General features: G+C 39.8%; 1 protein-coding gene across 2 annotated transcripts in view; it reads left to right on the top strand.

The window, feature by feature from the left end:
* Positions 1-3,186: 3,186 nt before the first annotated feature.
* ZMPSTE24 (zinc metallopeptidase STE24) overlaps positions 3,187-25,514 on the top strand; it is a 41,519-nt gene continuing 19,191 nt past the window's right edge. Inside the window, exons 1-7 of one of the 2 annotated variants that reach the window (XM_081085863.1) lie at positions 3,187-3,450; positions 5,258-5,404; positions 9,499-9,585; positions 14,307-14,423; positions 14,792-14,944; positions 16,253-16,394; positions 22,082-22,266. In XM_081085863.1, coding sequence (XP_080941989.1) covers positions 3,328-3,450; positions 5,258-5,404; positions 9,499-9,585; positions 14,307-14,423; positions 14,792-14,944; positions 16,253-16,394; positions 22,082-22,266 — 954 coding nt within the window. In that variant the 5' untranslated portion in view covers positions 3,187-3,327. The remainder of the gene's footprint in view (positions 3,451-5,257; positions 5,405-9,498; positions 9,586-14,306; positions 14,424-14,791; positions 14,945-16,252; positions 16,395-22,081; positions 22,267-25,514) is intronic. The other variant, XM_081085862.1, reaches the window with a different exon arrangement.

Below are 25,514 nucleotides of genomic sequence, written 5' to 3'. Positions count from 1 at the left end.
TGGACTCCAGTCTTTCCCAGACAAGCGCCGTTTCCCTTATGTGTGCAGTGGTGTACCAATAAAGGTAGAGAACTGTATTGAAATTACCCTACAAGGCCTGGCTCTCTATTCAGTAGGGCCCAACTTTTTCTTGTGTGTTGGGGTAATATTGGGAAGGGTGGTGGTTTAAAATGTCTCTGGGATTGTGGTGCCCGCTCATCAGGCTGGAGACCCGAATCTAGGGACTGGGAAAAGAAGGGAGAGAGGTCATGGATATGGCCTTCAGCTCCATACCAAAGAGGTTGGGTTGAATATAATAAACAGCAAGAATGTGCCGTTGAAGGGTGATGCTGTGGACTGTCCTGTAGAGGTAGGCTGGCCCTTGTGCTGGTCTTGGGTATAAATGAACTATTTGGCCCAGGAGTTTCCCTGCATTAATTACTCAGAAGTGGGCAAGGGTTGGGGTGGACATAAAGGAGACTGTTTAACTTTATCCATCTTTTGCTGATACTTCCTCTGTGCTGAGCAGTGTGATAATTCTTGGGAATCTGTCCTGAGTGTTTCAGGAGCTCTCGGTTTGGCTGGCTGGACAGGTAATTTCAGAACTTGACTTTAGGGGAACTCTCATGTGAATCAGTTTGGCAGCGCCTTGGCACACTCAGTTGTTTAAAGCATCATCCCAATGTGCCAAGGTTGCAGGTTTGGTTCCGGTCAGGGCACATACAAGGATCAACACTATGACACAATTTTCACAAGTATGGGGAGATGGTAGCTAATCTTTATTGGGCAAGCCAGGCACATTGCTAAGATATTTACATGATTTTTCTTATTTGGTCCTCACAATATAAGGAAGCAAATACTATTATTCTCATTTTACTGATTGGAAACTGATGGACAGAGAGGTTAAGCAACTTGCTAACATATGGTACAGCTATGACCAGGACTCAAGCAGCCTGACTAAATGTGCACTCTTAGCCACAAAGTTTGGAGCTTCTGTGAGATTTTGGACCAACTGCAGCAGGCTGGCTGGACCTAGACAGATGAAGACAAGAAGACTGAAGAGGGCATAGCAATGACAGACCAAGGGAGAGAGAATTTTGAAAAAGTGTTTATCCTCTCATATTTTAAGTTAATATCTAAAAGTTTTCATCATTCATTTAAATAGTTGCAATGGAGCCCTAGCTGGTTTGGCTCAGTGGATAGGGCGTGGGCCTGTGGATTGAAGGGTCCCGGGTTCGATTCTGGTCAAGGGCACGTATCACAGTCGCAGGCTCCTACCAGGCCTAGGCCCTGGTCGGGCCTCATGCAGGAGGCAACCAATCAATGTGTTTCTCTCACAGTGATATTTCTGTCTTTCTCTTCTCTCTCTAAAAATCAATGGAAATATCCTCGATTAAAAAAGTAGTTGTAATGCATGTAAATTCTGGCAAATTATAAATAATGACAATTTAAGATAAAATTGTAAAATTACTTTTTATAATGTATCCAACAGAATCCACATAACAACTGAATAACCACTATCACCCATTTAAAATTCACAAATAAGCTCTTTAATATTTGTCATTTCTACATTTTCTTTTATCATTTCTAATTTACATTTATATTCCACTTCCCCATTAAATGTTATCAGAATGTAACTCTTTGTTAGTAAAACCTTTAATTGATCCTTGTTTGAGATAAAAATATGTACCTATTAGGAGTAGAATTTTTTTAATGTTCCTGTAATTATCATTACAATTAATGATTAAAAATCTGTGCAAAATGATACGATTACATTTAATAATACATAAACATAAAATGTAAAACACTACTGAAAAAGTATTTCTCAGTGAGATAGGGCTTCCTCACCAATTAACTCATCATGTGTCTGAATGACTACTTATTACTAATAGATTCATTTTTTTGTTTTTGTAGATATAGTGCTGAGAAATATTACTCCACAAATAGGAATGCTAGTTTTCTAATAGGCATGTCAATCAATTCTTTAACTTCCTTCTCACTTATATACCACAAATCAAATACTGTCCCTTCATTAGCTGACAGTTCAATTAGGTCCACCACTAATTTTGTTGAAAGCAAAGAACTGAAAATATTTTGACTTGCAAAACAATTTGTTATCCTGTCATTAGAGACCATCACTTTCTCGATTGGCATTTAATTATGTAATTACTCTCATTTAGAAGCATTTCGGAAAAGTTGGGAAATTCAAGGGAGTGTTCATTTCCACACATAATTAGCACTACAATTTCACTGTAATTTAAATATATTTTAGTTGCAGATTTAGCTCAATTCATTGTAAATAATAATTATGCACAGTAGCAACGCCACTCGGTCAATCCAAGTAACCAAGTCAGATTTATCTTCGGTCAGGAAATACTTCACTTGTCAAGTCAAACCAATGTGTTAACAGGCGTCCCCGTGACCACATTTCACTCCTGAATTCCAAGACAGACATGGCACTGTGCTTTGATCGGAGTTTGTCCCTACATCAAGGCAGGCCCTTCCACTTTGCTCCAGAGCACTCTCTCTCTCAGGCAAAATGCCGCCTTGGACTCGCCTGAAGTGGAAGAGGCGAGATTTGGAATGAAAATCTCATCACTACCGCCCATTCTCTACCACGCCTGAATTCAGATACCCCGACAGGCCGAAACACGGCACTGACAACGCCTAGCCTCTCTGTTGACTATTCCTTTAGTCTGAAGGTATCCCGGGATGAACATACCACAATCCGAATAGCATTAGTTAGAGGAATGGCCTCTAGAGCCTGAGACGTCCGCTCCTCCCTGGTTCTTCCCAGCTACTTCGGGGCGGGAGCGGCGGTCCCCTCTGCCTTAGTGCCCGCTCGGCCCCCTACCAGTGGGCTGGTCCTGGCGGGGAAAGACGGCTCAGGTCGCGGCCCAGCAGGGCAAGCCCCGAAGCGAAGAGATGCAACTGCGGATCTGGAAGCTAGAAAGCAGCTCCGGAGGGAAGCCGGAAGCCTCGGCCGGCCCTCGGCAAGGAGCTGAAGGGGAAACACGTTGGTGTGCAGCACAGCGTGACCAGGTCGCCGGCCGGAGCTGGGGGTTGGCGGAGGCCGGAACGCGGCGTCAGGGTTTCAGTTCTCGGAAGGGAGGGAAGCGGAACGGTCCTTTTCCGGCAGAAACGAGGCGGTCCAAAGAGGCGTGGGCACGGGGAAGAGTATCTGTGTAACACTGCCGGCTGCGAGCTGGGCGTGGGATGGGGGTGACTGTCGGAGCCGGGGACGCTCGGAAGGGACGGAAATAGCTGTAACACCGACGGGACGCTCTGAGGGGACGGTGTTGGTGTGGCACTGTTGCACGCTTCAGGAGCCGGCCGAACCCGGTGGCCATGGGGATGTGGGCGTCGCTGGACCCCATGTGGGAGATGCCGGCCGAGAAGCGTATCTTTGGGGCCGTGCTGCTCTTCTCCTGGACCGTGTATCTCTGGGAGACCTTCCTAGCGCAGCGGCAGGTGAGCCTACAGAGTGGAGCTAATGCCGACGCCCGGCCAGCTCTAGGCCAGCCATGGTCTCACCCCAAGTGCCTAAATGAGGCTGCAGCCCCAGCACCCAGCCTCGACCCTCTGGAGTTCCTACTGAACCTTCTCATTTGGCTCGATGTTGGGATTGGCCTTGAGAGGACCCGGGGCCTTGGGCACGTTTTCCGCAACGTGATGGAGGGACTCGGGCGGGTTAGGGCCTGGAAGGGAAAGCAGCCTTACACCTGCCCCACGGCTTCCTTAAGCTCCCCGGGGGGCTGATCTTTGTGATCTATGGCAGCGACGCATAAGCCTTCAAAGGGAAGATCCTAACATTTCAGATTCACGACTTCCTCATGACCTTTTTACAATCATGCTCAACCATAGAATCAGGAAACCATTTTCTGAAAATAAATCCTTCCGAGGGCCCGAACTCTTTTTCCTTAAAAAATAAACTTGGTGTTTTTTTTGCCCGAAGAACAATCTTTCTTGTTTTTATCAAAAGCTTCTTTATTATTTTTGTTTAAGCAATTAAAACAGTAAAGTAGACATGAAAGTTACTTAGCAGTTCCCGGGCGATGTTCATAACAGCTTGATGGACTAGAGATCTGAACTTTTAAATGGGATAGGTTTTCAGTTTAGTTGACTGCTTTATTGCCATCTCTCACCGCTGGTTTGCTTTACCTACATCCTTCTGTGTTGTTGCTGGATTGTGTCAGCCAGGATGGCTATGAAAACCTTTCTTTTCTTGAGCATTACAGTCTTTTTCCTCTGCAAATTTCTTCTCTCGTTTGACATTCTGCATGAATCTTTAAATTGGAAAATTTAATTTTTCTATATCTGTCAGTGTTTGGGTTATATCTTGATCTCTTCTTTCAATCCAGAATATTCAAAGAGGCATTAATATGAATAGCATTAGGTTCTCTGACCTAATAGCTCTTTGGATAGCTTCGTTAGTTCAGAGTCTTGTTCGCCTAGAGAAGGTACTTTGCTGAAAGGAAGCTCACAATATGTAGTATCCAAATTGGGGATGGGTTTGGAATGTCTCTCCGTCTTACTTCAATAATAAGCCTATTTCAGTAACTACTTTTCTATAGTGTCTTCTTTACTCAGTTATGCTTTCATGTAGTGCCTTTTAATGAAGGTTTGGTAAAATGCATAACAATCAATAGAGAAGCCATTTGTCATAAAACCACTGTAGAAGATTCTGTCCATTATATTGTTTGGTATCTGTTCCTTGTATTATGTCCCATGGGCTTAAAGTATCTTTTAGCATTTGGTTTAACGAGAAAATTGGTCTTTCTTGAAGACCTGATAATGTTTGTATCTGTTATTCCCCAAATTTCCCTTAATTTGGCTGCTTGGACCAAATTTAGTTACTAGCCACAAGATCTGTTAATACTCATGGTTAGCATATTTGGTTCCTTGTCCTTCCCATGAATTTGTTTTTTGTATTATAGGATATATGTTATACCTGAAATGAATGGTATCATTTGTGAAGTTACAGTTTTGGTTTACATATGCAAACTGAAGTATGATAACAACCCTGATTTTAATCTTACATAGTCAGCTAGCCTCAGATTCTCTTGTTCTTTTACTTTTCTGCACAGTTGTTTTAGTAGACAATGTGCTTGATCAAATAAATACATTATTTGTGTATGTATAAAGCAATTCAGCAGGCTTACGTGACAAATTAACATTATAAACTATTCAATGTTTGATCATAAATGACTAGTGTAATAAATAATGAGTTGGTTTGACTGTTTCATTAAAGTGTTTTGTTTTTTTCAAAATATTTCAGAGACGGATATATAAAACAACAACTCATGTACCAATGGAATTAGGACAGATCATAGATTCAGAAACGTTTGAGAAATCTCGACTGTATCAGCTGGATAAAAGTACCTTCAGCTTCTGGTCAGGACTCTATTCAGAGATTGAAGGCACTGTGAGTAATTTACTTCATGAAGAGACTATCAAATTGTTTAATACTTTTTAAAATATATTTTTTTATTGATTTAAGAGAAGAAGGGAAGGAGAGAGAGACAGAGGGAGAAATCAATGAGAGTGAATCATTGATCGACTGCCTCCTGGGATCGAGCCCACAATCTGGGCATGTGCCCTGACCGGGAATCGAACCCAGTGACCCCCTGGTTCATAGGTCGACGCTCAACCACTGAGCCATGCTGGCTGGGCTGTTTAATGCTTTGTAATGTTTGTTTTCCTTTTTATATTTTTGTAATATAAATACATTTACAGATCCGAGAATTTTTTTTCTGATCTTTGTTATTGATAGGTGTGAAGCAAAAGAGGCAGAAATGTAACTGTGATGATTTCAATTATATGTGGAATCTAATGAACAAAATAAACTAACAAACAAAATAGAAACAGACTCATAGATACTCATAAAGAAGAGACTGACAGCTGTCAGAGGGGAAGGGGTTTGTGGTGCTGGGTAGTAGCTTGATGGTTACCGTTGGTGACATGGGAGTGGTTCAGTTTGCTAGGAGATGATAGAGGTAGGGAGAGTACAACCAGAATGAGAGCTCTGTAATCTGCTGTGGCTCAAGCTAGAAGCAGTACTGATGGGCGAAAGGTGGGAACAGTAATAGTCATTATAATAGTTGTATGGGTAGCCCTGACTGGTTTGGCTCAGTGGATATGGTGTCGGCCTGCGGACTGAAGGGTCCCGAGTTCGATTCCGGTCAAGGGCATGTACCTTGGTTGCAGGCTGGATTCCCCAGTGTGGGGCGTGCAGGAGGCAGCTGCTGATTGATGTTTCTCTCTCATCAATGTTTCTAACTCTCTATCCCTCTCCCTTCCTCTCTGTAAAAAATCAATAAAATATATTAAAAAAAATAGTTGTATAGGTAGTGATTTTTCATTTCGTGTATTGTTTTCATATTTATTGTTTTGTTTGATGTTTACAACAGTCTCTGGTAGAAAGTATAGGCATTATTCACTTTTTATGGCTGAGAAAGTGAAGGCTCAGAGAAATTAAATGGCTTGCCCATTTAATGGCTAAGTAACACTAGTAAATGGGAGAATGGGTTTCAAACGCTGCTCTTTTGAGTCTTTAAAATTACATTGAAGAAACCATTCTTGAAACTCGAGGGACTGCAACATGAATGTGCTATTTCTCCTGGGGGAATTAGCAGCTACATTTGCCATGAGATAGGGAGCATTTTGTGTTACTTTGAAATCCTGTTCTGTTTGAAAACAAGTTCATTAATTCCTGTTTTGTGTTGATTAAAATCAATAGGCTTATATGCTTTAGTACAAAGATTAGCTTAGACTCTTTTTCTTGCCTTGGCATTTTTTACCTGAGGGAACATAAGCAGAGGCCTTGTGTACCCACAGGTGCCGCTGTTCACACATAGGTGACAGCCCCCAGAGCGGAAATGTCCAGCCTCCCTGAGACACTCCTCACATCTCATAGATGTCAGTAAGGAGCCCTCTCAAGAATGGAATGGCTGAGGAGTAGCGTAGGGCAGAGTAGAAAAGTTCAAATTGTTGCTTCTTTAATTTCTGCGTGTTTTGGGGTGAGTAGTTTATCCTCTTTGAGCCTCATTTTCCTCCTCTTTAAGATGAGAAGTAGATATTAAACCGTGTTGCACGTGTTTTATGGCAAGGACTAATAAGATAAAGTAAATGAAGCACCTAGTACAGTGCTTCACACAGCAATTACTTAGTCATTGGGTTTCTTTAGGCAAATTACTTCAACCTCTCTGAGTTTCAGTTGCCTGGTTTATAAAACAGAGATGACTGTGCTCTTGCCCTGCCTGCTTTTCAAAACTTCAGTGAAATAATTATAAAAGCACTGGACTTATTATTGCTGAGATCATTAGTTCTTTTATAGGATATCCCAGGAGCGTGGTCAGGGAGAGTATCAGTATAGAGAAGGTTTACTGTTCACTGTACTTTGTTTTTCATTCCACAGAGTATACTAAACAAGGTTGCAACAGCAGTATCCAAATGCATTCATAGATGCACTCAAAGTTCATATTAGAGCTACCCTTGGTACTTACTGAAAAGCTGGACTTTTAATTATAAGTGTTTCAGCCCTTCACCAAAGGCATTATAAATCCTTAATTCTGTATTATTTATTAGTATTGAAAATAGGATGAAAGAAATGCCATCCCAAGTCGATTAATTCAACAAGTGGAACATATACCATGCATTGATGCCAAAGCATGTCTTTTGGGAAAATAGGGTTTACACCTATGATTGAGTTAGTTATTGTAAAGTGGAAATAGCTGGACATAGAGCTAATGGAGCCTTTAAAAGCAATTTATTAAAACGGTATTTTTCAAATTTGGGTGTATATCAGATTTATCTGGAGACTGCTGGGCCCCATTTCCAGTTTCTGATTCAGTAGTTCTGGGGTAGAGCCTGAGAATTTGCATTTCTAACATATTCCCAGGTGATGCTACTGTCCAGAGATCATATTTGAAATCCCTGGTATTAAACCAACCCAGTATACTTGTAAAAACCTAAAAGATGGATGGGATCAACTGTGAGTGAGATTGTGGGGAAACAGGAACACTCAGGTAATGCTGATGGGAGCATAATTTGGTATAAATACTTTAGAGAACAGCTGATAATCCTGAATAAAGTTAAAACTCACCAAGGATGGATCTAAAAAAATGTAGAGTGTAAAAGGCAGGTTGTATCGTATGATGTCATTTATATACATTCTTAAAAAGCATGTATAAACCATGATATTATTTATGGATTCATAGATAAAAATGCAAAGTAGATTGGGAGGATACCCATAAACTATATATTATAGTGCCTCAAACCCTCAAAGCACAAGGAACTGGTGAGATATTGTGCTTCTAACCAAAAAGTGTGATTGATCATTGTACTCCTGAGACTCCACAGAAAGAAAACAATAAAGTGATGCCTCTTGACCAAATGAGTTTCACAAACTTGTATCTGTTGTGGGAAATCGTGTTTCTTCAGCATGTATTCTCAGATTTTAAGAGCTTCCTCACTCAAATGTCCAAGTGATTTAGTGAATATCTGTGTTCACTTTATCTGCCCAAGACAAAGGGTGTGCTGAGAAAGGGGCCTCCTATGAAACCCTGACTCCTACCTCAGGATTCACCTTCTTACCTGGAGAAGGTACAGAGATTCCATTCTGTCCCAATTTGATAAGTGGACAGGACTGTCCACTTATACCAATACTAATACTTTGTCCTGGCTGAAGAGGTGGGGTTTTTGTGTGTGTGTGGGGGGGTTGTTGGTTTTTTTTTGTTGTTTCTTTTTTAGGAAAAGCCAGTTATGGAGTCATAGAGCCTGGTTCAATCCATTTCTGTCACTCAGTAGCAGTGGGATTTTGGACAGTTGCTTAGCCATTCTAAGTTTGTTTCCTGATTCAGAAAGCCTTTGTTATGGTCTTGGCAAAAGTTTTTTTTAAAAAAATATATTTTTATTGATTTCAGAGAGGAAAGGAAAGGGAGAGACACATAGAAACATCAGCGATGAGAGAGAGAATCATTGATCAGCTGCCTCCTGCATGCCCCATACTGGGGATCGAGCCCACAACCTGCGCATGTGCCCTTGACCAGAATCAAACCTGAGACCCTTCAGTCCGCAGGCCAACACTCTATCCACTGAGCCAAACCAGCTAGGGCTTCTTTTTCTTTAAACAGCTTTATTGAGCTACTAGAGACCCGATGCACAAAATTCGTGCAAGAGTAGACCTTTGCAGCCATGGCGGCTGCCTAGATCCCTCCCTCGCAGCCCAAGTGGCTGCCTGGATCCCTCCTTCACAGCCACGTCTGGAAAAACATCCGGAAGGACATCCAGTCTAATTAGTATATTACACTTTTATTATTATAGATAATTCACATATTACACAATTCACCCATATAAAATGTACAGGCAAATACCTTTTAACAGTCTAAATTTAGTATCTCAATTGGTTTATATTCATCTAAATGTGTATTTTATCCTAAATAAGACAGGTCATTTTTTCTCTACCATGATGGTTTCTAGTACTGCTCAAATGTGAGCAAGGTATGCTTTGTTTTATAGCTTATTCTTCTCTTTGGAGGAATCCCTTATCTCTGGAGACTTTCTGGACGATTTTGTGGCTATGCTGGCTTTGGACCAGAATATGAGGTATGTACATCCTTTTCTTAGCTTCCGTGGCTCTGAAATGATACCTGTCCTTTGCACATTTTGTAGGTGAACCACTCATTTAATCTCAGACACAAGGGAGCTGAGTAATGTAGTCTCTGGTTAGGCAGCTGCTTCTCAGGAACAACTCAGCAATGAATGGGAAAGCATGTGTTTTGTTGAACCTACACTAAGCAGGTACTCTGTGCCACATAACTTAGCAGATACTTCAGACAAAGACAGAGTGTGTATCTTACAGTCTCCATTGAGCTGCTTGGTTTGTCTGCCCACTCTTGCAGGAACTCCAGTTGAAGGCAAAGCCTTAAACCTGAGATTGCCCGCCTGTAAGGATGTTGAGACACTACTTCCTGACTTTTCCTTAGAAATTTCCAAGTCTATTCCCTCTTTCCTGGTTCCTTTTTGAAATGATGGGTCTCTTCTACATATATAGGTACCTTGGGCTTTAATTCAGCTCATCTTATGTCCCTTTTCTAAAGCAGCCAAATTCTTTTAAGGTCCCTTCTTTTTAAATGTATTTTTATTGGTTTCAGGAAGAAAGAGAGAGGGAGATAGAAACATCAGTGATGAGAGAGAACCACTGATTGGCTGCCTCTTGCAGGCCCCCCACTGGGGATTGAGCCCACAACCCTGGCATGTGCCCTGACCAGAATCCAGCCACAATCTCCCAGTTCATAGGTCAGCGCTCAACCACTGAACCACACTGGCTGGGCTATTTTATTTTCTATATAAAGCCACTTACCACTATTGCAGTAATCTTTTTTTTTTTTTATTGATTTTTCACAGAGAGGAAGGGAGAGAGATAGAGAGAGTTAGAAACATCGATGAGAGAGAAACATCGATTAGCTGCCTCCTGCACATCCCCCACCGGGGATGTGCCCGCAACCCAGGTACATGCCCTTGACCGGAATCGAACCCGGGACCTCTCAGTCCGCAGGCTGACACTCTATCCACTGAGCCAAACCGGTTTCGGCTATTGCAGTAATCTTGTTTGTTTTCTTTTTATCGCCCTGACAAGAATTTTAAGTTCTAAGGAGACAGAGACTTTATATATACAGGTGTGGGCAAAAGTAGGTTTATAATTGTGAGTACATGAAAGTTTATTTTTATTTTATTATTTTTTTTAAATATATTTTATTGATTGTTTACAGAGAGGAAGGGAGAGAGATAGAGAGTTAGAAACATCGATGAGAGAGAATCATCGATCAGCTGCCTCCTTCACATCTCCTACTGGGGATATGCCCGCAACCCAGGTACATGCCCTTGACCGGAATCGAACCTGGGACCTTTCAGTCCGCAGGCCGACGCTCTATCCACTGAGCCAAACCGGTTTCGGCGAAAGTTTATTTTTATATTATTATTTATTAATTATTGTATTTATTTGTTTTACAATTGTAAACTTTTGCCATCCCCTGTATTCTTCATTGCTATGTCACTAGTGCCTAGAAAATGCCGGTCACAGAGTAGGTATTCCATAAATATTTGTTGAATGAATGAACACACTCTATATACATATTCTAATATATTATTTTTGGATTTAACATCTTTTGGAGATCTCTTCCTGTTCTTATATACAGATCTTTGTTCTGGGTGTGTGGGTGTGGGTATTTTTTTAAATTTTAATCTTCACTGGAGGATATACTTTTACTGATTTAAAAGAGAGAGAGAGAAAGAGAGAGAAACATTGATCGGTCACTTCCCACCCTTGCCTCAAATGGGGATCGAACCTCTGAGCCACCGCTCCAGGGTGATCTTTGTTCTCTTTGATGGCTGTGTGGTATTGGTTGTCCATCCTTTGCACAGTTCTGATATACACAAATTTCAGTTACACAGTTTAGTGAAATAACACCAGTACCTTAAAAACATGGTTCAACTTTCAGTTACCATAGTATATTATATGAGTAATCACATAAAGTACAAACTTCCTTGCTAGCTCTTTAGTCCACAGGTCACTTACAAATAACAGATTCTCATTGTCATCAATGACCAATCACCTCCCTTTTTCCAAAGTATGTCAGTGATTAGTCATTGCACATCTGTTATCAATTATTCTAATTATGCATTGTGTTGCCTCCTGACATTTTTTAAAAATGGATATATATCCACTTAACATTTTTTTAAATAGATAATTGAAAAGGAATTGGTCAACAAAGATAAAAGTGTAGCAAAGAAATGAAAAATGATAACACGGAAGTGAAGTTCAAATCTGACATACGGGGAGTTATAGAAGAAATAGCTGGCCCCGGGAATGCTGCCCCTGCTACCATTAGACAGATTTAGATCTGCGGCCAGAGGAACTTAGTGAAGGTGACCTTATTGGTATAAATGAGGAAAGTGGCTTTGACAAAAAGGATTATGTCCCAGACTTAGTGTGACTGGCAAAAAACTGCCACATTAAAAGGCCTCAGTGATATTTTATGACATTGAAAGCTCAAATAGTAAAATGTTAAAATGTTGGAAGCTGATGTAAACTTTGAGAGGAGTATAACAATTTATCAAGACAGAGAAAAGGTGCCATTTCCATACTGTAAGTTACACAACAAGAAGGCGAGCATTGTTCAAACTACTCTTAAGTTTTTTACAAAGAAATAAAACACGTTTTTTTAATATGTTTTTATTGATTTTTTTTTTTAAGTGAGAGAGGGATAAAGAGATAGAAACATTGATCAGCTGCCTCCTACACACCCCCTGCAGTGGATTGAGCCCGAAACCCAGGCATGTGCCCTGACCGGGAATCAAACCGGTGACCTCTTGGTTCATGGGTCGCCGCTCAACCACTGAGTCACTCTGGCCAGGCAAACACTAATTCTTAATGTTTCTAATGGTTTCAGTTATAGTATACTAGCCCAACCATTGTGCCTCAGTGGTTAAGCATTGACGTATGAATCAGGAGATCATGGTTCAATTCCGGAACTGGCCACATGCCTGAGTTGCCGGCTTTATCCCCCGTAGGGGGCATGAAGGAAGCAGCCAATCAATGATTCTCTCATCATTGATGTTTCTGTCTCTCTCTCCCTCTCCCTTCCTCTCTGAAATCAATAAAAATACAATTTAAATAAATAATAGTATACTAAATAAATATTAGTTTATTTTTTCATATCCTTACATATTTAGAACTGACAGTATGAGATAGCCAAAAATTATAAAGCTCAAAACAATCATCATTTTTTATATTGATTATTAAGATTTGTTGATAAACTAGAGAGAATGGGGGATGTTTCAGAAGATTATAGACAAGCAAATGTCTTGTTTTACAAATCTTTTTTTAAAAATTCTTTATTGTTGAAAGTTTTACATAAGTCTCCTTTTTCCCCCATTGACCTCTTCCTGCCTGCTCCCACCCCCAGCACATGCCCCCACCCCCCTATTGTCTGTGTCCATTGGTCATGCTCATATGCATGGATACAAGTCCTTTGGTTGATCTCATACCTCACACCCCCACCCTCCCCTGCCTTCCCTCTAAGGTTTGACGGTCTGTTCGATGCTTCTGTGTCTATCTATTTTTGTTCATCAGTTTATGTTGTTCCTTATATTCTACAAATGAGTGAGATCATGTGATATTTATCTTTCTCTGACTGGCTTATTTCGCTTAGCATAATGCTCTCCAGGTTCATCCATGCTGTTGCAAATGGTAAGAGTTTTTTCTTTTTTACAGCAGCATAGTATTCCATTGTGTAGATGTACCACAGTTTTCTAATCCACTCATCTGCTGATGGGCACTTAGGCTGTTTCCAAATCTTAGCTTTTGTAAATTATGCTGCTATGAACATAGGGGTGCATATATTCTTTCTGATTGGTGTTTCTGAGTTCTTGGGCTATATTTCTAGAAGTGGGATTACTGGGTCAAATGGGAGTTACATTTTTAATTTTTTGAGGAAACTCCATACTGTTTTTCACAGTGGCTGCACCAGCCTGCATTCCCACCAGCAGTGTACAAAGATTCCTTTTTCTCCACATCCTCGCCAATATTGTTGTTTGTTGATTTGTTGATGATAGCCATTCTGACAAGTGTGAAATGGTACCTCATTGTCGTTTTAATTTGCATCTCAAGGATGATTAGTGACTTTGAGCATGTTTTCATATGTCTCTTGGCCTTCTGTGCATCCACTTTCGAAAAGTGTCTATTTAGATCCTTTGCCCATTTTTTGATTGGATTGTTTATCTTCCTTTTGTTAAGTTGTATGGGTTCCCTATAAATTTTGGAGATTAAACCCTTATCAAATGTAACATTGGCAAATATGTTCTCCCATGCTTTGGGCTCTCTTGTTTTGTTGATGGTTTCTTTGCAGTGCAGAAGCTCTTTATTTTGATGTAGTCCCATTTGTTGATTTTTCTCCTTAGTTTCCATTGTCCTAGGAGATGTATTGGTAAAGATAGTGCTATGACATATGTCTGATATTTTGCTGCCTATGGGATTTCCAAATCTTTCAACTGTTTATATGCCTTTAGGTAACTTCATACAGTGCCTGTGTAAGAAAAGAGGAATTGGTTTTTTTGCCTCCTTCTCTAAGAAGTAAACTTTGAGGGTTATAGATGATGTTTCAGACCTTGTATTAGCCATAGAATCAGACACACTGCTTGAGATCTAGTAGGTACTCAGCAATTGCTTATCAATTTGTTCACTAAGAATTCATTTTAAGAATGAATTAATATTACACTATAAAAACTGCCATGTTTTCTTTTTGTTTTTTCCTTCTTGTCTTTAGATCACTCAGTCTTTGGTGTTTCTGCTGATGGCTACACTTTTCAGTGCATTGACTGGTTTGCCATGGAGTCTTTATAATACTTTTGTGATAGAAGAAAAACATGGTTTCAATCAACAGGTATAATAGAAAATGCAAGTGTTCTCTCTTAAATGTGAAGACCTTTTGTGCTCATAATTTGCTGTTGTAGAGCATGAATTAGTTGAGAAAAAAGGGAACTGCATGTGGCAAAGATTGTAGTTTAAAGTCTTGCCATAAGCTCTTCTAGCACTCTAATGTCTAATGCTTTTCAGCTGACATTTAAGTGAGTTTATTTTAAACTGTAGAATGTAAGACATTTAGTTATTGTCTTGGGTTATCTAATGTCATATAATATAGTGTTACTGCCTTTTAATTTTTAAATTTACTTTAATAATGTATCCTTTATATTCATTAATTAGTTATTTAATAGCAGTTTCTCAGTTTCTTGTGATGTTTTCTTTCTTCAGACTTTGGGGTTCTTCATGAAAGATGCAATCAAAAAATTTATTGTGACTCAGTGCATTTTATTGCCTGTGTCTTCACTTCTACTCTACATTATTAAAATTGGGGGTGACTATTTTTTTATTTACGCCTGGCTGTTCACATTAGCTGTTTCTCTGGTGAGTAAAACTTTTGTTTCATGTTTTTTACAAATTTCCTTAGTGGGGTAATTATGGTATAGTCTTCATTAGTAAACAGTTATTAAGAAGCAGATAAAATACACATAAGTGCTCATAAATTCCCCTATTGGTTTCTGCTTTTGGTTATAAAAATAGGAGAATTGACTCTGACAGATTTTCTTCTCCTTATGTTGACTTTTACAGATCCTAGAAGCTAGTTGTTACTTTTAATGATCCAGTTGTCAGGCAATTTTGGGCTATGCATTTATGAGTTGCCACCAGAATGGATGACACACTTTGGTAATTTAATGACTCTTGACTGAGCTCCGTTGCCTAAAAATCATGGCTGTTTTGAAGAGAATAGATTGAAGAGGGACAAGAAGAAAGCATAAATGTACCTGGTTTTTCTTTGCTTTCTTCCTCTGCTTTTTCCTTCCTCCTTTCTCCCTTTTCCCTCTCTCCCTTCTCCCTTCTCTGTTCCTTCCTCCCTCCTTTCCCCCCGTTCTCCCTACCTTCCCCTTCTGCTTTTCTCCCCATTACTTCTCTCCTCTCTTCCTTCTTCCTCCCTTTTTCTCTCATCCCCCTTCATTTTCCCTTATTCACATCTTCTTTTCCTCTTCTCCTTCCCACATTCTAAACTGTTTCACAACACAAACACTACAACACAATGAAAATTTTCTGTTGACAGCCCCTAGAAAATATCATCTGTCATCGTTTAACTCCACCAATGAGCAGGTTTATTTTAGTCTGAATTAGCGTGATGCTCATTACTTCACTTCCCACTGGTGGAATCAAGATTAGAAAATGGGCACTACTTGGATTTACAAATATCTGTTGAATGGCAAATGAAGTGAGAGGAAATGCTTCCAAAATACTTAAAGAAGTGCTGTTTCAACCAAGTGTACAGTTGTGAACTGTAGGTAATTAATTTTAGCTGACCAACCAAATAAGACAGCACACAGTCAGGTGCTAGTAATTTTTTAGCAAAGACTTCAGATCTGTCATGGTTACTTTAAAAGGCAGCATTCCAACTTCTTATGGGCTTATGAAATTCCCAAGATAGTTTTGAATGGACCATTTGACTTTTCAGTTATTACCACTTTGAGACTATTCATATTGATTTAATTCGTCAAACAGATTGATGAGTTTGGTATGGTTTGGGACTGGGAAAACCAGAACAAATACTAGTAGATATGGTCCCTGCTCTCAAGGTTAGGGTCACATAATTGTTTCAATGTAATTGAATCTGTATAATGAGTAGATTTTTTAAGAACATGTTCATAGGTTGTTCTGACATTTACTTTTCAGGTGCTTGTCACAATCTATGCTGATTATATTGCCCCTTTATTTGACAAATTCACACCTCTACCTGAGGGAAAGCTTAAACAAGAAATTGAAATAATGGCAAAGAGTATTGACTTTCCTTTGACTAAGGTGTATGTTGTTGAAGGTAAGGCTACTGGGGGTAAGAAGATTTCGTTTGAGTGGTTTATCTGAGAACTTTATTCTTAAAACTTTAATAAATGAGCAAATCAGTTTGTTTAAAATTTTGTTATCTAAAGGTTAAGATTTTACATTTTGACGTTTTAAGATTTATAGGAATTGATGATATAGTCCAGGGATAGAAGCTGGTGGCTTGGTGTCAAATCCTATTCTTGCCTGAAGCTGTATTTGGTTGGCTTTACAATATTGTTTTTAATTTTGGGCCAAGGCCTTTATCACTCCCTTTAATAGCATGCATATTAGACTGACTTATGGACTTTGTTACCTGCCTGGCACCTAGTAATTAAGTAGGACTGTTGTATAGTCATTCCATTTAGCACTAGTTTTAGGCTCATAAAGCCATTGTTATTGGCTTTGTCTCTTTCAACAAAACTTCCAGTGTTCTGGAAGACTCTGATTGTGAAAACCTGCAAATTACCAAAAACTGTCCTACCATTGGGTAGAGGTAAGCTATCTAGGAGCTTACATAAGACTACTAAAGTGTCAAGGAAGCTTACAGAGATGTCAATTAAAACTGTTGTGTGGTACCATGACTTTCAGAATCCTTACATTAAAATCCATGTACATGAACAAGGCTGGTTTTGCCTCTGTTACTTACCAGCTGTGGAATCTTGGACAGATCACTTTACCACTCTGGCTTTCAGTTTTGCTTCCTCTAAACCACGGTTTGGCAAACATTTTCTGTAATGCCATAGATAATAAATATTTTAGGCTTTGCAAGTGTATGTTCTTTGTTGAAGCTATTCAGCTATGCCATTATAGTGCCAAACAGCATAGATTATACATAAATATGAGCATGGCTGTGTTCTATAAAACTTTGTGTATAAAAATAAGTAGCAGATTAGAGTGAGCCTGCAAGCCATAGTTTGTCCATCCATCATTTAAACTAAAAAATCACCAATGAGAAGCAGTTATATTAGATGAATGAATAGAAACAGAATTACGTAATTTCGGGTCCAGGTAAGAACAGAGATGGTCACAACTGGAAAGAGTGAATTAACAGCAACTAGGAGAGTAGAAATCTCAGATACTTGGTAGCTTCTGAGGTTATATAGGTCAGCTAAAGGTACAGTTGGAACAGTTCCATGGGGAAATGGTAGGAGAATAAGCCGATTCATATTACTTCTTTAGCCTCTGAGAATCACTACTCTTAATTAATATTAAACAGTAGCACACTAATTAGTACAGTAGAACAGTTTCTCAGGGTCTTTACTAAAGAAGCAACCTAAGTTGCTAATCACTTAAGTTATAATCAGATAACATGAAATCACAGTGATGATATGACAATAGAGATATTTACATACGTGATATATGATTTTAGATAAAATAGGCAAGGCTTTATGTAGGGTTATAATATAAGCTGAGAGTTTATAGAAAATCAAGATTTGAGTAGGTGGAGGGGTAGAATTTCAGAGGGTAGGCTGAGGAGTTAATAGTCTTCGTTGAATCCTAGCTCTATCACAGTTACCTGTATGACTATGGGCAACTTAACTTTGCTAAACAGACGTTTTCTCATTGGTAATGTATGCTTTTATTGTTAATAATGGTAACAGTCCTCAAAAATATTTTGAATGAGTGAATGTTGTTACTAACAATAACAACACATTACAGATTTGTAAATTAGTATGAATGTAGTAGTGAGAAGCCAAGATTCCTGCTCTCAGAAAATATCAGAGAACAAGTGCTGTGCAGGGAATTAACCAGTGTGATGTGATGAAGAATGACTGAGTAGATACTTTAGAGCAGTGGTTCTCAACCTTCTGGCCCTTTAAATACAGTTTCTCATGTTGTGACCCTACCATAAAATTATTTTCGTTGCTACTTCATAACAGTAATGTTGCTACTGTTATGAATCGTAATGTAAATATCTGATATGCAGGATGGTCTTAGGCGACCCCCGTGAAAGGGTCATTCGACCGCCAAAGGGGTCGCGACCCACAGGTTGAGAACCGCTGCTTTAGAGGGTCATCAGGCAAGACCTCACTGAGCAAATGAATGTAAGCTGAGACCTGAAGAAAGGAGACATACATTCTGAAATCAATAGAAAGACCTTCTAGAGCTTTGAATCATCAAGACACAGAAAATAGTCCAATGTGGCTGCCACTTAGCAGGAGTGTTAGGACATGAAATCTGAGACAGGCAAGAGTCAGACCACGAGGGCCTTTGTAAATCAGGGGAAGGAGCTTGAGTTTTATTTTAACTTCAAGGGGAAAAGCCATTGAAGGTTTTAGGCAGGAAAGTGACATGGTCTGGTTTGTTTTTTTAAAATATCTTGGTTTGCTATGGAGAATAGATTGTAGGGGCGGCAAGGGTAGAAGCAGGGAGAGCCGTTAGGAGGTTGTTCTAGTAATCCAGGTAGGGGAGAGTAGGAGCTTAGACTAGGGCAGTAGAGATTGAAGGAGAGAAGTGGATGCACTGGGGATGTGTTTTAGAGGTAGAGTTGATGGGACTATACTAATAGATTATATGGAAAAGATTAAGGGAGAAGGGGAGACATCAAGGATGATAACCTAGATTTTTAGCCTGAGCAATTGGATAGATGATAGTTTACTGATATTGGAAAAACTGGGGAACAGCAGGTTTATGCGAACTTAAGTTGGATGTGCTGTATATTGAGATATCTATTGAACATTGAATTAGAATTCTGCAGGCAATAGTTAGTGGCAAACAGGTAGTAGAAACCAACTGGCTATGTAAGCAGAAAACAATTGCTTATTGAAACACTATTTGATAGCTTACAGAATCACCAGGAAATTAAGTTTACCAAGCTTGGAAGGTGGGCTGTTCCATAGGGAGATGGGGAACTCGGAATTTCACTGCAGACCAGTCTGGGAGGAAACTGCTGTTGCCTCCTTCTGTTGGATTCAGCAGTTTGCACCCCTAATATCCCTGCCACTAGCACCTACAGAGTTAGTTCCTCACTGCCCTGCTTCTAGTGCTAACTATCCAGAGTCCCCAATGGGTGCATTTGATTGACTGAGCCAAGGCACAGGGCTAGCTGTCAGGAATGCTGGGGAAGCAAATATATGTCTTTTTGTATTTCTTAAATGAGAAGCAGTCTCTCACGAGATTTACATGGTTTGAATTCCCTTAACTCTGAACAGAGATTCCAGTCCTGGGCAGGGAAGAAGCCACACATAAGAATATAAGCAACAAGTATACACTATAGACATTCATGGGAAGGTGTAGAGATAGCAAATAGTCAGCTGGGTGTATGAGTTTGGCGTTCTAGGGAGAGGGCAGGGCCAGCAATATCGATAGGGAAGTATCTGGCACGTAGGTGAGTTTAATGCCACGGATAAGGACATTTAGAGAAGAGAGTGGGGCTCAGGTCAGAGTCAGCAGGAGAGGAAGAGCCAGCATCGGACACAGAGGAGAGACCATTGAGATAGGAAGGAAAAGAGGAGAAAATGCTGTTTCTTTTTAAATAGGAAAAGAAAGTGTTTCAAGGAGGGAGTGGTCAACTGCAAATGCTGCTGAGAGGTTGATTAAGATCATAAACAAAAATGATACAGATGGCAGTGCCTTACATTTGCATAGAACATTTTGATTTTTTGAGTTCTCAAATACATTGCCTCACACCTCAAGTAGCATCATTAATCCATTTAGTAAACAAGCACTATTGAATATATACTACGTGCCAGGCACAGCAATACAAAAAGCTTATGGTCTAGTGCAGGGACTCTTAAACCTTAGTGAGAACTGTATAAGAATTCCCTGGAGAGTTTGTTAAAAGATAAATTGCTGGCCTCCATTCCCAGAGGTCTGACCTCATAGGTGTTTCTGGTGTTTACTTTCTAACAAGCGCCTGGGGTGATTTTGGTGGAAGGGTTCCTTGGGCCATACTTTGAGACACTTGGACCAGTGGGAGATATTAAGATGTTAATTTTATTTTTATGCCTACAATCTGCCTGCTTCCATAAATAACTTCAGGCACCATCTAAGAAATATTTTTAAATTAATTTTTTTAAAAAACAAGACAGAAATGAAAAGTATAAGACCTCAGATTGATACACGGCTTTCCAGACCCTATATGACTAGCAAAATTGGACCACATATTTGGCAATTAAACAAAAACTGAAAAATAAATAAGGAAATGCCACTATTTATCAAAGCCTTACTGTATTCTAAACATACTGTCAAACGTACTGCTATATATATATAGAATATACTATATTCTAAATATACTACTAGACATTCTTTACATTAGAAATAAGAGTAGATAAAAACTCACATTTCTGTCCGGCCAGCGTGGCTCAATGGTTGAGCATTGTCTCATGAACCAGGAGGTTACCGGTTCAATTCCCGGTCACGGCACATGCCCCGGTGGCAGGCTCAGTCCTAGTAGGAGGTGTGCAAGAGGCAGCCGATCAGTGATTCTCTCTCATCATTAATGTTCCTATCTGTCCCTCTCTCTTCCTCTTTGAAATCAATAAAAAAATATTTTTTAATTCACATTTCTGTGAGAGATCTAAAATTCTCAAGAGAAACAAATATTTTATTATTACTTTTTAAAAGTATGTAAATAATAATAGTTTATATGGATCAGGCAGTATACTAATTGATTTACTTAGAATTTCTCATGTAACCCTTACCCTAATCCAATGACATAGATATTGGCTTGCATCATAAACAGGTAAATAAAGCTTAAAGAAATTTGAGAAAGTTTCTTACTCCACAGCTAATACATGGCAGATCCAAGATTTGAACCCAAAGTCTGCTCGTAATTATTAAATTCACTGCACATTATAGAACATTTAGAAAATAAAAATATATAAATAAAGAAGAAAATAAAAAGTAATCATAGTTTGTTCAGCTACTGTTAGCCACTGTTAAAAATTTAGGTATTTTTTCCCCAGTCTTTTAAAAAATAGCTTTAATTATTTTCTGAATATAGAAGTGTGTATACTTACAAGCCTTGGAAAATAGACAAGGGGAACAAAAATCCATAGTTCTAGAAGCCAGTGATAAACACTGCAGTGGGTTTTTTTTAATACTTCAGTATTTTGATATATTTCTTAATAGGCCTTTGTTTATACTTTTCTATTTACATGTATATTTTTTTCATGACAATAATGGAACCTTAGGTACATAAAGTTTTAATCCTCATTATATTGGTGAAACTTTTTCCTGTCTTGTTAACAGTCTTCAAAAGTATAATTTTGGCCCTAACTGGTTTGGCTCAGTGGATAGAGTGTCGGCCTGCGGACTGAAGGGTCCCAGGTTTGATTCCAGTCAAGGGCATGTACCTTGGTTGCAGGCATATCCCCAGTAGGGGGTGTGCAGGTGGCAGCTGATCGATGTTTCTCTCTCATCAATATTTCTAACTCTAGTATAATTTTGCCATCTCATAGCTTTACAATAATTTAATCATTTTGCTGCTGCGGGATATTTAGGTTTTCCTTACTTACTTATTGCTCTACAGCCCTGATGAGCACACATCTCTGTTGACAAGACTACAGGTAAACAGACACTCTCCACTGCTGGTGGTGATTTATGTTGATACAGTTTCTTCAGGTATTAAACCATTTGAAAATGTTAATGTCCTTTCCAGTAATTCAATTTCTAGGAGTCTCTCCAAAGGACCCCAGACTTTTTAATTATTTTCCGTGCTTTGAACTGTCTTTTCCTTAGGATCTAAACGCTCTTCCCACAGCAATGCTTATTTTTATGGCTTCTTCAAGAACAAGCGAATAGTTTTGTTTGACACTCTACTAGAAGAGTATTCTGTACTAAACAAAGACATCCGGGAGGAGTCTGGCATGGAACCCCGCAATGATGGAGAAGGGGACAGTGAAGAAATAAAAGCTAAAGTTAAAGTGAGTTCTTCTTTTCCTAAGAGACTCTGGTTTAGTTTTTATAAACAGTTTCTGTGACGACTCTAGGTAACATCCGCTTCTATGTAAGTGTTGAATTCAGGGAGACTATCAGATACAAACACCATGGCCCCTTCATAATTCTGGTATTTGGGAGAGATCCTCACTATTATACATGCTGACTACCTTGCAGCTTTTGCAAATGTACACATTAAAATTAGAAGTATAAGATAGGAAAATTCTTATGATTATAAGCTATCTTTAAAACAGGGGCTTTATCTTTATTCCTGATATGTTTATGATCAAAGAAATTCCACAGGCAGGATAAAGAGGAGATAGACATCTCATTTTTAGTTTCATTGAGACAATAATTATAGGCTCTGGCAACAGAGAGACTTGGATTAGAATCCTGGTTCTGTCATTTAGTAGCTGTGTGTCCTTGGGTACATTATGTAATTTGGTCAGTTTTCTTTTGTTTATTTAACAAATATTTATGAAATGTATACTCTGTGCTGAGATATTTTGCTTGGCACTTGGAATACAAACTTAAAGAGGCAAACCCTTGCTCTCAAGGAGCTTATACAATCACAGTACAACATAGTAATTGCCACAGTGAAGCTATGTATACTGGATGCAGTGAGAACACAAGAAAAGGCATTTCTTAAATCTGACCTGAGAGTCTGAGAAAGCTTTTTCTGAGTCCTTTCCTGGATGAGGTCAGCTGATGCTGACTAGCAAAGTCTAAAGTGCTAAGACTAATGGGGGGAGGGGGAAGACAGTGATAAGATACGACACAAATGTAATCAGAAGTAGTCACCAGTATTTGTAGGTATGATGTTCTGTTGTCTTTGGTGTCATTCAGAGATGATTTTGAATCTGTGTAATGCTGGGCAAGTATGTTAAGCTTTCTAAATTGTTGGGGTGTTTGTTTGTTTTTTAAATTAAATCTTTATTGTTCAGATTATTACAGTTGTTCCTCTTTTTTCCCCCCATAGCTCTCCTCCACCCAGTTCCCACCCCACCCTCTGCCCTTACCCTTCCCACTGTCCTCATCCATAGGTGTACGATTTTTGTCCAGTCTCTTCCTGCACCCCTACACTCCTTTCTCCCCAAAAATTGTCAGTTCACTCCCTTTCTATGCCCCTAGTTCTATTATATTCACCAGTTTACTCTGCTCATCAGATTTTTTTTTTTAAATATATTTTATTGATTTTTTACAGAGAGGAAGGGAGAGAGATAGAGAGTTAGAAACATCGATGAGAGAGAAACATCGATCAGCTGCCTCCTGCACATCTCCCACTGGGGATATGCCCGCAACCCAGTCACATGCCCTTGACCGGAATCGAACCCGGGACCTTTCAGTCCGCAGGCCGACGCTCTATCCACTGAGCCAAACCGGTTTCGGCAGATTTTTTATTCACTTGATTTTTAGATTCACTTGTTGATAGATATGTATTTGTTGTTCATAATTTGTATCTTTACCTTTTTCTTCTTCTTCCTCTTCTTAAAGGATACCTTTCAGCATTTCATGTAATACTGGTTTGGTGGTGATGAACTCCTTTAGCTTTTCCTTATCTGTGAAGCTCTTTATCTGACCTTCAATTCTGAATGATAGCTTTGCTGGATAAAGTAATCTTGGTTGTAGATTCTTGCTATTCATCACTTTGAATATTTCTTGCCACTCTCTTCTGGCCTGCATAGTTTCTGTTGAGAAATCAGCTGACAGTCGTATGGGAACTCCCTTGTAGGTAACTGACTGTTTTTCTCTTGCTGCTTTTAAGATTCTCTCTTTGTCTTTTGCCCTTGTCATTTTAAATATGATGTGTCTTGGTGTGGTCCTCTTTGGATTCCTTTAGTTTGGGGTTCTCTGTGCTTCCTGGACTTGTAAGTCTATTTCTTTGACCAGGTAGGGGAAGTTTTCTGTCATTATTTCTTCAAATAGGTTTTCAATATCTTGCTCTCTCTCATCTTCTGGCACCCCTATAATTCTGATGTTGGTGCACTTGAAGTTGTCCCAGAGGCTCCTTACACTATCTTCATATTTTTGGATTCTTTTTTCTTTTTGCTTTTCTGGTTGGGTATTTTTTGCTTCTTCGTATTTCAAATCTTTGACTTGAATCTTGGGGTCCTCTTGTCTGCTGTTGGATCTCTGTATATTATTCTTTATTTCAGTCAGTGTATGCTTAATTTCTAGTTGGTCTTTTTTCATATCCTCCAGAGTCTCACTAAATTTATCGGCGGTTTCTAGAAAACTCTTGAAAAACCTTATAACCGTGGTTTTGAACTCTATATCCAGTCGTTTGCTTTCCTCCATTTCTGTCATTTGTGACCTGTTTCTTTGTCTCCGCATTTTTTATGCTTCCCTGTGTTGGTAGAGTGGCTTTGTGTGCTAGGTGTCCTATAGGGCCCAGTGGCTCAGCCTCCCCAATTACATGAGGTGGACACACTTGGTGCACCCCTTTGTGGGCTTTGTGCACAGTCTTGTTGTAGTTAATCCTTGATTGTTGTAGGTATCACTGGGAGGAATTGACCTCCAGGCCAGTTGGCTGTGAGAATCAGCTCTGTCTACGGTGGGAGAACTTCTGTGCTGAAGACACCCTTCTGGGGCAAGACTTGCTTCAGTGGGGCTTTGGTGCTCACTGAGGCTGCTCCCTGAGTGTGTCCCTTGTGGATCTGAGGAGTTGTAGTCTGGATGGTCCCCCTCTGACCACTGGGTACACTGGCTCTTGGATCTAAAGAGGTGCTAATTTAGCCACTGCCTGAGGCTACCCAGAAGGAGCTACGAAGAGATCTGCAGATTCCCCTTCCTTGTTTGGGGTTTGGAGGTGCCCAGATGAGGCCCAGCTGTGAAGCAATACAAGCTGCTGTGCGGCCTTGGGCCTTCTCTTGGAAGTTCTGGGTCTGTCTGGCCCAGCTGCAGTTTTTTAGGTAATTTTCAGATTACAAAGGGCCAGGGCATTCATATGCAAAAGCCTCTGCCGCAGCTTGGGTGGGGCGAGGTCTCAGGGAATCAACAGGGGGGGAGCAAACAGCTATGGCTGCTCCTCAGCCCTGCCCTAAGAGGCCCTACGTCTCAGCTTCTCGGTAATCGCTGCAAGCACTGCTGAGTTCTGAGTTCTGCCCGCTGCCAGACAGTCCAGTTTCTCCCCGTATGAGTCTGAGTCCCCAGAGACTTCCCAGAACTGGAGTTCAGAGCAGTCGGGAGCTTGAGACTCCCTCCCGATTCAAAAAGACAGCCGCGTCCTCAGTTG

This window comes from Myotis nattereri (assembly GCF_964212035.1).
Source record: "Myotis nattereri genome assembly, chromosome: 3".
In the NCBI taxonomy this organism is placed as follows: Eukaryota; Metazoa; Chordata; class Mammalia; order Chiroptera; family Vespertilionidae; genus Myotis; species Myotis nattereri.
This window is presented reverse-complemented; position numbering and strand designations above follow the sequence as displayed.